Source organism: Typopeltis vanoorti, chromosome 1, assembly GCF_054136105.1.
Source record: "Typopeltis vanoorti isolate ZY-2024b chromosome 1, IOZ_Tvanoo_1.0, whole genome shotgun sequence".
Lineage (NCBI taxonomy): Eukaryota > Metazoa > Arthropoda > Arachnida > Uropygi > Thelyphonidae > Typopeltis > Typopeltis vanoorti.
Window position 1 is genome coordinate 21052228 of NC_143549.1, and position 16040 is coordinate 21068267.

At 33.7% G+C, this 16040-nt stretch overlaps 1 protein-coding gene across 4 annotated transcripts in view; it reads left to right on the top strand.

Moving 5' to 3' along the window:
* Positions 1-16040, top strand: part of LOC150109823 (SLIT-ROBO Rho GTPase-activating protein 1-like) — a 564129-nt gene that overhangs the window by 440682 nt on the left and 107407 nt on the right. For all 4 annotated transcript variants that reach the window (XM_090396844.1, XM_090396869.1, XM_090396853.1 and 1 more), the window contains one exon: positions 11273-11494. In XM_090396844.1, the coding sequence (XP_090252970.1) occupies positions 11273-11494 (222 nt within the window). The remainder of the gene's footprint in view (positions 1-11272; positions 11495-16040) is intronic.

The window sequence follows — 16040 nt, forward strand, 5'->3', positions numbered from 1 at the left end:
TCGTTTGTTGTTTGGTCAAAATATGTATCAGTGCTTCTTCTAATGACGTCTCCAGCTCTGTTTCATGTTTAATTTCCACCATTTTATAATTTGTCTTTATAGTTGATCTTATACAATACTGGTGTATGTGGATTCCTGTATCTATAAACAGTGTTGTATAGCTACATTGTCTAATGAGATGGCTTTTACATCAATTATCCATTTTAGATCAGCCAATGAACCAACTAGTAATTAATGTGTTCAGCTTGACCTTCACTGGTATATGTAATTAGGTGTAAAGTTCTCTTTTTGACAAAAGAGAATTTGCACTGCAAAGGCATGAGCTTTGGCACATTCTAGGATGTTAGTACCTTCCTCATTTTGTACACCATATCCTTGTCCACCATGCACGTGATCAAAGCCATCTCTTGTGCAGCCAATGTGTCTATTTAGATCTCCTCCAATGAATATCTGTTGATTGTTGTTAATAGTTTGAAGATGTCTTTCAAGTTCATTCCAGAATTCATCCTTTGTCTGTTGTGAGCATCCAGTCTATGGTGCATAAACAGATCATTATCATCAAATTCCTGCCATGTACCCTCAAGGGGTGTACAAGATATGATAGTACTACATGAAAAATTTACATCCATACTAACTTCCTATCTACGATTTTTTTCCAAATCAGTCTGTTACCTGTCAAGACTCCAAAATTATCAGATCTAATATTTCTATCTTCTAAAGCACTTTTTACCATATCAATCCGCCTATATCTTGGTCTTCCTCTGTTTTTTTTTCCTGCCAACCTGACAGAAAACACTTGTTTTACCAATCTTTCCCATTCTGTGTAAGTGACCATACCATCCTGAGATTAGGTCTGCTAACACATTTTTGGATGCCGACAATGTCAAGTTCTTTCCTAGGAACTATTTTGCTTGTATAACAGTTGGAAAATTTACGTATAAAGCACATGATTTTGTGTGTTGGTGATTAATTCGTACATCAGCTTATTTCTATTTCCCCTTCAACATGAAGTGACTCTTTTTGGCAAGTTGCCAGACTAGAGTCTCGTATCTGTGGTTGGACAGTACTTGGGCATATCTGGTCGAATATCATCTACTCCTGCTGCCTTTCTGCATTTCAAGTCTTTGCTGGCTTTTTCTACTTCAAGGTATGGATATATATTCCCAAATGTATGCCTGTTGAGTGTTTTTTACCACAGTGCTATCACTGCTTGTTTCATTTAGCAATTTTTCGAAGTAATTACTCCATACTTCAAGGATATCTTTTTCTCCAGTTTTCATGTCACCTTTATCATCTCTAATTCCTTTTACAACACTCTTTCCTCCATTTCTGAGCTTCTTCAACAACCTCCAGAATATTTTGCCACCTTCTTGATATTTATTTTCTATGTTCTTACCAAAGTCTTCCATTGACTTTTGTTTAACTAGTTTTACACAGTGTTTAGCTTTCTTAGATTTGTCTCTGTATAAGAGCACAAGCTGACTTATTTGCCAGGAACTTTTGATATGCTTTCTTCTTTTCCTTCACTGCCTCTTTAACTTCCTGTGTCCGCCATGGAGTTCTGATTTTTCTATCCTTGCAGACAACCTCACATGCCATTCTCACTGAATCTTCAAGGTTTGGTTCCTGTTCTCAAATACTTTAATTTTTCTTCAGTAATCTTTGTGTATTTTAGTCTACAGTTCACATCTGAGAGCTGTTCAACTTTTATTCGCTTTAAAGCTTTCTTCAATGTTCTGCTTTTCAATATAAAATTCAATTTTATCCTGCTCAAGACTAAATGATCACTTCCAGTTTCAAATACACTCAGGTGTCTTGCACAAGGTAGAAAACATCACTATCAACAATAACATGGTTATTGAGACTTTTTTTTATTCCTTGCCTCTTCTCTCCATGTCCTGAGCAGAAAATCAACAGGTATTTGCCATTATTATTAGCTTTTCTCTTTTCTTCAAATTTTCCCAAAATTATTTTGGATATCTGACAATCATTTCCTACTCTGCTATTTAGATCTCCAACAAGGACCAACTTTTCCTTTTTTCATTGTAAGTTTCTCTAAGGCCCCAAAAAATTCCTCCACTTCTATCTTAGTAGAACCTTCTGTGGGACCATAGGCACAAATAAAGTCTCGTTGTCCAATTCCCCATTCTGATATTTGCCCACATCACTCTACTTGAAACTGCCTGACATTAAAGAAGATTTGGCTCGTATTTAGTGTTGAATACTATGACTACTCCTTCTTTTTCTTGATTGTCATTGCCTGAATCGAATATTTTGTATTTATTGCTCAGAAAAATCTCGCCAGTTTTTGTGTTTTTTGTTTCAGTCACCCTTATTATGTCGATCTGGTACTTATCTAATTCCTCAGCTAGCTCCATTTCTTTGCTATTCAGGCTTCTTATGTTGATAGTACCGATCTTGAACCCCAGTGATGTTTGAGTTGGGGTGTGTTTTAGACTTTATTCCAGTAGGTCGGTTAAATCTCAAATTGCCAGCCCATTCTCATTCATTCAATATCCAGGTAGATGATACCTAACAGGGTGCACTACAAGAAGGTGAGGATTGGACATTAGGTTAGAGCTCTGGTCATTTCTCTGCATTCCTTGAAAGGCTGTGTAGAGGTTTCCTCTCAGTTATACAACTTTGACCCTTAAGCTCCCCAGCGTAGACAGATATATCTTGTAAATTGTAGCTTTCTATATTGATCATCAGAGGTTTACAGTTACTGCAATACCAATTTGTCCAGAGTAGATTAATTTACATCCTTCACCAGTATCTCTAGGTTTTGTGCCAGTCCATCTTGGTGATGTTAATCTTTCTGTTTTTAAAACAGTCAGTGAGCTCACCAGGGCTGGTGCGAGAGTATTTGATGCCCCTAGGCAAAGAAAATTTAGGCGTCCCTATACAATGTCTCTATGCAATAATTAGTGCGTCATTTTTTTCAATACCCAAATTCGATTAGTGCGCCTGTATACATCTTAAAAATAAATGTTACAGATTTTAAAAATTTTCTGTCTATACATTTTTATGCCTAACTATTTTAAAAAATCACTCACGAGAATGAAATAATTTAGTTACCGATTTAAAACATTTTACAAAGTTATTTTTAATGACATACTACACTACTTCCATGTGAACTATGTATACCAGGATTTCCCAAACTGTGTTCCACGAGAGGTTCCTGGAATTTGTCATTTTAGTTTTCTTAGCATTTTTTATGAATAAATATTTTATAGTGGAAATATTCTGAGGAGAATAATATTTAAGGATCATTAATGTGTATCATTAATTTTCACACATCGAAACCTTTCAACATTTTGGGAAAGAGAATACCACTGTTTATGATCGGTCATAAAAATTGCCTGCTAGCGGATTATAACAATCGGCGGTGTTTAATATTTTTCCTACAAGCAAAGGTTTTAAGTAGCAATGCAGAGGCTGACCCTGATGAATAGAGAAGCAGTAAAATTTGCAGAAGAGTAGAAGAGGCAATAGGACCATACCGTCGGTTGTATGAAAAAAAGAAACAAAATGTCCACCAAACTATGTTAGCTCAATTCTTTGTTAAGAAGTAGAATAATAAAATTTATATTCTGAATATGTTTTATAGTCTTTCAGATTCATGATTTTACTTTAACTAGGCCCTGAGACATATCTTAATTCTTTTATAAAAAAATTAAGGTTCAAAAAAGAAATCTGAGGAATGAATTATACTTTTTCCCATAGGTTATTATGTTTGATTAATGCGCCTGTTTTAAAGAACGCATTAGGCATGCTAATCGAGGGATTGCTGTATATATATTTTGTCATTCTCACACAAGCATACGCACACCTACACATATGGATATTTATAAAAATAATATCATTATGAACATGTATGTATAAAGTTTTATTAATCAAAACCAATACATTTGTATACATATATGATTACTCCTAATATCTGTATAGCAAGAAAATTATTACATCTTAAATAAAATTATGAAAAATCTTTTGGCTTTTTCTTTGGCAAAGTTTTGAATTAATTCATCTATATTGATTGTAGATGCAATTTCATGCTCTATAGATATTGTTGCCATACCAGTGAGTTGTTCCTGAGCCATCATAGAGCGAGTGTAAATTTTTGTAAGTTTTAATTTCGAGAAACTCCTTTCTGAACTTGCTACCGATACTGGCAATGTCGAAAAAATTCTCAGAGCAATAAGCACATTTGGAATGCTATTTTCTAAATTATTTTTGCATATGTATGATAGGACATCTAATGAGGAAGTGTTTTCTGAAATTCGCCTTGCTATTATTTGTAATTCACTACATATATCTGTTCCATCAATATTGAATTATCATGAATTATCTAGAATTATCATGTGTTAAATAATTTTTCACTATCAAATATTTTTTAAGCAATTCTGCTGAAGTAATTTTTTGAAATTCATATATATATAAAAGAAAACCAAACTTTTCGTTAATTGTAGACATGCTTGAATTTTTCATCAACAGGTGCACTTGCAGTATATAATTGAAAAATAAAAATCTACCTTTAATTTTTGTTTAAAATCTGTTATGAATTCATCCTCTGCTTCATACACAAATTGTTTCTTTTTTTTTTTTCCCTAAGTCTAACTGTTTCTTGTTCAAAATTAGGCATTACACCTAAGACCTCAGTGATTTTTTCCGCATCTGTTAACATCTTTTCAAATTCATCCTCATTTCGGATTTTCATTAAGAAATTCTTTGTATCATTAATACAATTTATGGCACCATTTATATTGTTTACTTGTAAAATTTATTTCAAAAAGTATATTATATCACATTACTAAAGATGCGATAAATTTGAACTTCCTAAAAGTTTTAAGATGACTACTTGCATCTAATTTCATGGTATTTCCACTTAATCCACATAAACTATCACCTTGAGATATTTCTTGCAGTGCTTTGCAAACTTTGGACAAATTATATCTTAGGGGATTTAATGAGTAAATTTGACTCTCCCATCGTGTATCACAGAGTGGTTAGAGTGTAAAATTACTTGTGTCTTTTGAGATATTCCCATCGACGAGTCGAACTGGAAAAAAATACATATAGAAGATGTACCACGTCAAAAAATGCTGTGGGCATCTAAAGTATTTGCAGTGCAATTCACTACTAAATTTAATGAATGTGAACTGCAGGATACATACATTGCTCTCGGGTTAATATTTGAAATTCGTCGCTGCACACCTTTTACATCACCTTTCATATTACTGGCGTTATCGTATCCTTGACCCCGTAAATCTTGTGTTGGTAATGAAAATTTGTCTAGAGTTTCTAGTATTTCATTTGATAAAAATTCTCCAGTGGTATTTTTTATTTCTATAAATCCCAATAAGTGTTCTTTTATAGAAATCGTGCTATTACCAGTGTCTACGTTTCGAAGTACTATGCTCATTTGTTCCGTGTGACCAATGTTGGACGTACAGTCAATAATTATGGAATAATATTTTGCGGCAACAACAGATTCTAAAATTTTATTTTTTATCACGTTGGTGAAGATGTTTATTATTTCATTTTGAATATCTTTTCCAAGATTCCACATATGTATCTTTATCTTTTATTCTTCGAAGATGTTCATTCATTTGTTCTTCGAAATGATAAATTTTGAATAGCTAACGTCTGAACTAAAACAAAGAGTTGTTCTAATGCTTGCACCCAATGTTTCTCCTCATTTCTAATAACTAGCAAGTTCTCTTCATCAATGGTTTTCTTTTCTTTTATTCGAATTTCTAATTCTTTCCACTTATGCTAATTTTCAATATGTCTTTGACTTTTTCACATACAGCTAAAATAGAAGAAGCATTTTTCCAGTCCCTCAATCCAGAATCAGCAAGGTTAATCTGCCATTGATCAAATAATAAACAGCAGAAGCAAAATACAGAATCCGTGGATTTTGAATACAATAACCACAAACGCTGCATTGTCTCGCTGTTAAATAGTCTTCGAGTATAATGAGTCATTCAAAATCTATTATTGTTATCTTTCGGAAAATCAAAACTATGGATCTGTTCAGTCCATGTTCAACTAATAGTTGACGTAATTGATTGATATTGGAAAAGTTTACAGGACAACAAGTTGCTGGATCATTATAATTTAAATTTGTAAAATCAAATCCTTTTATGATTGAATCTGTAGAACAACTAGCTTCAGAATCAACAATACTCATGCGATCTGTAGATTTCTCCTTCTATGTTTTAATCCGATTTTTGGTATCTATAGAATTCTCCAATTCATTAATCGTAACTATAGACGAATTATCCAATGAATAATCTTGAAGATTTTCTTCTTGTCTGCGATTATGATCTTCTCGACAAAGATATTTTAAAAATGCACCTTATTGTTTTTTCAGACTTTCTTCCTTTTCTGCTTTACATTTGCAATATTGAAAACCCGATTTCTTTTTATCCATTTTCAAAATCCAGTAACTGAAATATTTATAAATAAAAATAAACTTAATTATAAAAAATATGGACTTTAAACTATTCAGTAATTTACAAATAAATTTTTATACATTTACTTAATGAAGTATTTATCAATTATATATAAGATGTAACTATATAACTATCTATCATACATTTATAATGTAATAATTCAACAATATCGTTTTCTGTGAACATAATTTACAAATTTCTCAAATACATCTGACTTAACGAATTGTGTAAATATTTTTAATGAATTTAAGTACAGAAAACGAGCGTTCACCGCTAGCATTACAAATAGGCAGTGTCCAGTGCCGCATTTATACTTCTGGAGACCCGAGGCACAACATCATTATGAGGCCTCAAAAATAAGCACTTTTTTTAGTTTATTGAAAATAAAAGTCAACATTTCCATGATAACTAATTTCAATAACACAATACATCATTGGTATACATATATTTGCATTTTAAAAAAAGTATAAAAATATATCAGTTCAAATTTAAATTAAAAAAATCAATAACTACAATTTTTTTTTTTTTTTTCTGGCTTTGGTTTTAGCAAATATATCTATAATGTCATCATAATTAATCGAGTCCATTATATCTGATTCAATGCATAATAACGACAGGTCACTTGTTTTATTTTGATGCAAGTTAAATAATTGTATAAGGATAAAAAAAATTTAAAAAAAAACAAAAAGAAAAGAATTTAGATGCAATCAAATTAAGCTTGCTAATCAAGATAAGAATAGGAACTTCATCAACTGTAAAGTTCAGATATTCTCACTAAAAATAAAATTTTGAATTTACGGTAATAAAAATTGTAGCAAAAATCATTATATTTATGGAATTACAACATGGATCTAAATATAAATATAAAACGTTTCAGTTTGCAGTAACATGCACAATATGCCACCCTGGTTGACAGAATGGTTAACGTATCTGCTTTCCAACCACCCAACTTTAGGTGAAAGGTAAATTTTGTCGCCTAGTGCGAGACCACCTTACTTACTGGAGGCCTGGGATTCACATAAAAAGCATATAATATATATATATATATATATATATATATAGGATTAATTCAGTTCCAACTTTATCGCACAATTATTAAGATTTATTCAACTCCAGATTTGATTTTTTTTTTTAAGTTGCAATAATAAGCATAATTCCAGCTTTAGTTAAAATGTAGAAGCAATCAATAGTAACAATAACTTGCTATGCTCGCTATCATCCACTTTTTTACCGGAAACTAGTAAAGATCAAGGAAAAGAAGCAGAGAAGAATGATCTAAATAGAGATGAGTGCGCTGGTCTGAATAAGCAGGATGTGAAGAACAAAACCAACCATGTGTATCAAGCAATGGTTGAAGGCCCAGACATAATGGCAGGATCATATCAAGGAGAGAAACTGAGGAAGAAAACGTTCTTGAGTAGAAAATTTTTTTAGAAGGAGGGGGCCTTTGTTAGATCTGAAATGGGCAACCTCACTTACAGTGAAGTCACCCATCCAGATTCTAACAGAATATGCCCCACTAAGAGAGCATACTTGTCGTTTCAGCAATTAAGTTCATGTCATAGAAGAATTAATATCATGATCAATAAGATGAATGAAATATTTAGTATGTGTTTTGACAGATCTGAATTAGAATTGTAGATGTAAGATAATCAAAGAGTATATGTAAAGATAATTACTAGCGATTTATAACTACACATGCAAGAGTGTCAATACACTGCCTAAGAAAGGGCAAGGGTCGCTCAGATACCACCATAATATTGTAAGCGCGCGTCGGTGTTAGTTCATGGAGGCACGCGTTCCTGAAAATGGAAACCCCGTGTGGTGGTGCAATGAGGTCACCCAGTCAGGGACAAATCAAAGGGCAGAATATGCAAAATCTAACTCAAAAAGAGGGCACTGGAAAGGAAGAATATATGCAGCAACACGGGTCTGGATTGCCCCCATTTGTTTGTTCCGGTTTTCTCTCCGTGTGCTTCTCATTGGTCAACGATGTCCAACTCCTACGTTTCCGGAGTTGACTACTGTAGGTACCGGCAAGGCATCGCAGCAGAGTACGGCAGATAAATTGCAGGCCATCGGCAAAGAAAGTGCACCGATGTAATTCTTGAAGAAGCAAGTGCCAGACTCGAAGAATACACGTGGCAGCAAACCTTGAACAACAGTTTTCCACTACGAAGGAAGGACGGAAGGAACCCCAAAAACCTGTGCAATGTAGATAAGTACTTTACATGTTCTTTGTCCCTTAAACATTAGGATGATTGTGAGCAGAAGAAATTTTGTGTTTCAGAATGAAAAATGAGCTTTGAAGATTAAGCAGATTATAGAACATTTTAAATCTCTGACTGTCCAAGAACCGTGAATTTGTTAAGAACCAATGTTTTAACCCATACGAAAAGTAAACAAGATGTGTTTGTGTCTAACAAGCACCTGATCAACTGTATATAGTATTTTAACCATTTGAAGGAAACATTCTATGTAATGAGAGATTGTATATTTAAGGTATGAGAGAGTGAGTGAAATCTTACATGATTTTAACTTAGTATTGCTTACGTATTGTCTGCCTATTGTATTACTTATGAGTTCATTAAATATGTTTCATTGTTTCATGTGCGTGATCTGACCATGTAGACTGGTACCACTCATAAAAATTATGAACTTGTTAATCTGTATATGCATGTGGGGATACCCAAAGTAAGTTAAGAAGGAAGGACTATGACTGCAAGATTAGAACACCTACAGCCTCTGATTTAGTTGTAACCACATTAGTGGCATCTAATTTCTGTGACCTTCCCTAGGTTGAGATATACTCTGTACTTATGCTCAGGCTGGTGCAGTATATAAATTTGTCTGAGAAAAAAGAGGATGCCTCACACAAGTTAGAGAGTAGGTATTCTAAGGGCCCTGCATAGTATTTGATAGACAAAGTTTAGAGAAAAATTTTAGGAAAAGAATTACAGCAAGGGGCCACGAACAACAACAACACGTAGTATAAGAACAAAAATAACAAAGAACACAAAAGAAGGAAATATAACACATAACACTCGTGTGTGTGTGTGTGTGTGTGTATATATATATATATATATATATAGAAAGTATATCTCCTCCTGAGATTTTTATTTAATAAGGTTAAAACACCTTATGGTAACTTGTTCTGGTAAAATACTTATAAGTTCTGTATTACTAAAATCTTGGTATTTCTAGCCTGGCTCCCACTGATGAGACCTCAATAAAGGTCGAAACCGGTCTGGGTAGTGGCCCCTTGCCTTTAATACAAAGCATCATACATCTCCTCCAGGAGATGTGTTTTGCATTAAGGGTAAATATTAAGATTAGTGATTAGAGCTTATTCTACTTTTACCAAGAGTTGCCTTGGTCTTGCACTACGTGCAGGGTCAGCTAGACTTGCAACACTTGCAGGCGCAAACTTGACTTGTTTGTCTGTTTACTTTCTTGGGAAATGGAGTAAAACCAGGTTTAAAATAGCTTGGTATCTTTAATATATATATGATCCTGTGGCTTCCTCTCTTTGAGAGGGTTGCAGCTGATTACTAGGGAGATAATAACACAAGGTGGTTTCCTGTGGCCTTCCTTGCTGTATTTATGACTGTAGCTGTGTGTTCATGGGTCCGATTTGCCTGCTTGCAGGATGAAAAACCCCAGATAAACTGGCAGAAAAAACCCTGCTATCCATGCCCAGGACTGGCTAACTTGGCTATGGCCATATGAGTTATCTTTTACTATGATATTTGCTTTATTTTGAATATTACAATACTAACTTTGAAGCTTCCTCTTTTTGGCACTGTCTGTGGAGAATTTCTGAGATGATCATAAAAACACAACTGTAAAAGTTGGAATCGATTTCCTTTAGTGCATTTATCTCAACTTCTGTTATTTATGAATTTATGAAGTACAGTATTATGGGTGGGAGAAGAATGAAAAATGAAATACTGCTTATGTTTTTCTATGCAAGTCCATGGTTATATATATATATATATATATAAAACCAAAAAAAAAAAAAAAAAAAAAAAACAATACAGAAATTTAAGAATCAGAATGCATAACAGAACAGTGTAAATTATTATACTGCTTTTTTTTTCTTATCTGCTTTAATTTATTGATTGCATTTTGAATTATGAGTTACTTGACATTTGACAACCTGTTATTCAACTTTTACTTATCTGAACTTCCAAACTCGCACACATGAAAAAAATCAGTTATTCTGTGTCTGTTATTTACAATTTATTTTCTGAATCCTTCATCCCTATTTAACATAAAAAAAAAAAAAAGTCAAATCTTGTCATTCAGATATGATATGTTTGCAGTTTTACCTTACCTCACCTGTTCCTGTCACGGACACATAACTTGGCTTCACATAAACCTAATTAATGCCTTGATAGGGCAGTTAATCCTTTCTACATGTCTTCTATGCCTGTGAATCATAGATATATTTTTTTAGTCAGTTTGTTTTGTAGAATAAAAATTTAAATGTCTGGGTGGGAAAACCCTGCCACTTCCATTGAAGACTAACTAATTCACCTTTAACTGAAAAGTCCTTACAAAAGTTCTTCATATTTTTATATTCTTGACAGAGTTTGAATCCAGTTTTTCCTCCAACCAATAGTATCCTCATTACCAACTGATACAAGAAAACACATATCAAGAAATTCTCATCCTAGCACTGATTAGTCAAGTGGTTTAGATGTCATGTAACTCACTGAATATCTTTTAATTTTTAATTTTAATTTTTCTTTGCAGGCATAAAATAGTACATTTTTACTATATAAATATTAAATTGATTTTATCTTTTACAGTCTGTCAGAATTTAGTGATGAAAATATGATGGATCCCTATAACTTGGCTATTTGCTTTGGTCCAACTCTTCTTCCTATTCCTGAAGACAAAGATCAGGTTCAGTACCAAAATTTAGTAAATGAGTTGGTTAAAAACATTATCATTTATCAAGAAGAGATTTTTCCAGATGACGGAGGCACAGTTTATGAAAAGTATATTAGTAACAACATGCCTGATGAAAAGTAAGAGAAAAGTTGTATTGAAAAGATCTTAGAATTTAAAAACTGTACTATATCACAAAATCTAAAGCATCAGACTTAATTACATCTCATTAAATTAAACATGATTAGATAGCATATGGTAACTTTGCATTTCACTCAGTGAAAGTTTGATTTGTATTCTGATATAAAGAATTTTTTTTTTTTTTTCTGAATGAAGAAATGCATTATCTTTTAGTTTTGTATTTTCTTTATTGTGAAACACAACAGTCTTCTGACTTCATAATATTGTGTTTTTTACTGGCCATACATTTTGGTCTGTTATTGAAACTGTTTTAAGCATCATGTAGTCACATCACAAGCTTATAACTTGGATATGCTTACTTAGGATTAACACAATACGGTGTATTCTTGCTTGCAGATTTTTTTTGGGGGGGTTATTTATCTATTTAACAGGTTTAAAACATAAGATTTAATACCAAAATTTTTAAAAAATATATATATATATATATATATATATATATATATATATTTAAAATTTTAATTTTTTAATTTTTATATTTTAAATGTAAAATTTATATTACACTTAACTATTATTGCATATTCTTTATCAACTATTTTCTGTTCACTGTGAGATGAAAGTCTTATCCAAATTCTTCCACTCTTTTTTATCTCAAACTTTTCTGTATCACTGAGCTCTCCATTTCCTTAAGCTCATCTTTCCAACATCTCTATGGTCTTCGTGACATATTGTTATATTTTTGTGTGTCGTCAATTTGTGCCATTGTTACGTTTCTACCCTTGCTCATTGTTATATCTTTATCCCTTTTTATTATTCTTTGCGTGATTTACTTTCTTATATATACTTTGGCTTCTATCTGCTATCTTTAACTTCATGTATCCCTAAGTCTGTCTTACTTGAATATGTGATCTTATTGCTTATCTAGCAAATTTCTCAATTTTGGGCCCTCAGAAATACCTGTTCCCTGATCGCTATAAGCTATCCTTATTCACTCAGGTAAATTTATTTACTGCGCCAGCCTGGGCCTTAAGGGTAGAGTTTAACTTAGCCTAAGGATAGTTATAGGGTATCAGGTGCTACTAATATCATTTACTATAATTCAGAAGCCTTAGGTTTTCTAGTTTATTTGCAGTCGTGCCCCTTTTCTCTCTTATTTGGGATATCCCCTCACACATATATGATCACAGGTTCAAAATTTTATGAAGGGTCAGTCAGCATGGTCAGAAATACAGGCATGAAAGGTATCAAACAATTTTAATGAATTCATTATTTAATATAATACTGGAACAAAAATTAATTATACTAAGTTAAACTCTTACTTTCCTCTCACTCTCTCTCGTTCTTAAAAATTAACATTGATTTCTAAATCTTTACAATTCAATTTTCTCAACTTAAATGACATTTTTGTTTACAACTCATTAGGCCAGCTAGGCATTTAGCACATATTTTCCCTCGAGTGGATCACGACAAAATATCAAATAAACTAATAGTTCTTAAAATTCAGTCCAAAGGTATAGAGTTATTCACATAAATTTCAATTCTTCATACTTCCTTTTATCACATATTTGAAACACACTCTTTTCCGTACTGTTAGTCAATCTCTAAAAGGGGCTAGAACATATGAAAGTACTTATCTACACTGTTTCGGTTTCTCTCCGTCCTTCCTTCTTTGTGAAGAATCTGGCTATCTTGATTCTATCGCCACGTGGGATTCATGTGCTCTTCCTGAATCGGGCGCTGTTTCTTTGCTATGGATTCACGTCAGCGCTTCTTCTCATTGACGGCCTATGTTCGATCTTGCCGTACTCTGTGGCAGTGCCATGCTGGAACTTCTCGAACCACGATGAACACTTGTATCACACGTTGAGAATACAGGAACAAACAAAACGGGGTTGTTTCTTTCCGTGTTGCGGGTTTTATACGCTCCCCAAGAGTGTCACCTTTCCGAGTTTGATTTCTCCTATAGTCCTGCCAATTGGTCCCCGACTGGGTGACCTCACTGATCCTCATACGGGGCTTTCTAATTCCGGGAATGTATGCATCATGAAATTTTCTCAGATGTAACACCCACGGGCACTTACGCTGCTCTTGTAGCGTTTTGGCGACCTTTGCTCCATCCTGCCGAATTATTGGCATTCTTTTACATGTAGAATATTACTGATAATTACTCTTACAATTGTCTCCTTTCGTTGACTTACAGTTACATTTAATATATATATATATATATATATATACACACACACATTAATTCTTTCTTTTAAGATTACACAGTGATCAGCACTCATATTTGTAAATTTAGGAACACAAAAACACACGTGTTGAACAGATTATTTTATTAATTACTAATAAAATAAAACTTGACGTTTCGACCCCTATATCGAGGTCATCATCGGAAGAATACAACTGTATAAGGAACCAAGCTACATGCTCATGCCGTGTATACTGGTAAACTAAATCTACGTAGTTAATCAATCCTTTTTCCTAGCCTGACCTCTAGTGATAAATAAAAAAAAAATAAAAAAATAAAATAAATAAATACAACTACAATAAACTGCTAAAGTCCTCATGTATCAATATTCTTCTGGATAGTTCTGATTGTTATAAAATGATTTCTTTCAGTTGCTGTTGAATGTTACAAACACTTCACCAGGTTGTAGATGGGTCCTCCACATTCTTGAAATGGTTAGGTCATCATTTTTGTTGAGATTTGGGTTGTGTTTGAGCATTTCACGACTCTTTAAATTTTCTCTCAAACCAGGTTTTGGTGCGGTGTAGGGACTTGGTATTTTTCCAGTCAATTCTGTGGTATGTTTGGAGTGCGTGGTCAGAAAGGCCGGTTTTACCAAAATTGAGGTATTTAATGTGTCGTTTGTGTTCGTCTTGTCTGATTGGGATAGTTCGCCCTGTTTCCCCTATGTATGGTATGTTACATGTGCATTGTATTTTGTATACCCCTGGGTGTGCTAGGTGTGGAAGAGGATCTTTAGAAGAACTGAGTAGGTGTCTTCTTAACTTATTTGGGGGTTTAAAGGTGGTTTTAATGTTGTATTTGCGAAGTGTTCTGTCTATTTTTTCAGAAATACCTCTAACATAAGGAATGGCAATAGTATTCTTGAAATCTTTTTTGTTCTTACTGGTATCTTTATGGAGGATCTTGTGAATAGTTTTTTTACTGTATCCATTTTTGATAAATGTTTGGTTGATGATCTTGTATTCCTGGTTTAGAGCCTGTTCATTAGAACAAATAGTTAGGGTGCTTACGACACCTAGTTTTTGTGTTGAGTGGTGGTAAGAATTTTTGTGTATGTATTGGCCTGTAGGTTTGCAGTAAACTGAGAAGGAGAGACAGCCAGAGCGAAGACGTGTGACAAGTGTGTCTAGGAAAGGAAGAGAGTTGTTTTTTTCCATTTCAATGATGCATTGGATACGTTTGCATTGTTTGTTTAGGTGGCTAAGGAATGTATTTAGAGCTTCGCGGCTGTGAGGCCAAATGGCAAAAATATCGTTGACGTATCTGAGCCAAATTTTGGGCTTTAGACATGCTGTCTCTAGAGCACGTTGCTCAAAGTCTTCCATATAAAAGTTAGCTATTGGGGAAGAAAGTGGTGAGCCCATGGCTGTACCTTCTTTTTTGAAGGTAAAAATTATTTTGCCACACGAAATATCCGGAGTGGAGTACGTGGGCATAGAGGGCCGTGATATCATATGGAAATATGTTCTGTAGGAGCAAGATCGTGTCATTGATCGGGACATTGGTCAAAAGGGAAGTTATGTCAAAGCTGACTAATAAATCTTGGTCGTTGAGTGTAATGTTTTTAATTTTATTAACGGAACAGCCAATCACAAACCGACATCATAAGGAACAGCCAATCACCCACAAACAATGTTTGGAGCAACCAACCACCATTGGATCACTGCTTGGTTATCAACCAATCAAACCACAATCTCACCCAAGGTGAACTCTTGCTGCTAAAGAAAGGTTTGAACTACACCATTGCTCCGTGGTCAGTAAACAAACTTGATATCGTGTATCATATCGAGAGAGGTTTAAGATCCCTCCCCGCCATTCTGGCTGATAAAATACAAATGGAAACATTGTGTATACTAAATTCAAACAAAAAAAAAAAAAACTAAGCACCAACTTAAACAAAACCGAAAATCTAGCCCTTAAATCCTTAAAAAAATAACCAAGACATTATAATCACGAAAGCAGATAAAGGCAATGCCACTGTCCTTTTAGACCGTACACATACATTGAAAAAATGAACCATTTAATATCGGACCACAACACCTACCAAATGGTAAACTACAACCTCACAAAACGTAACAAAAAGAAAACAACTGAATTAATCAAATCCGTCCACACATGGCCCGAAGAAACAACAAAAAAATTAATACCTCAGTATGTATGCCCGTGCGCCCAGAATTTATGGCCTGCCAAAAATACACAAACCAGGCACATCGCTTCATCCGATTATTGAAGGAATTGACAGCCCAAATTATCACTTAGCCAAAAAATTAGCTGCCACACTCAAGGAATTGGTAGGT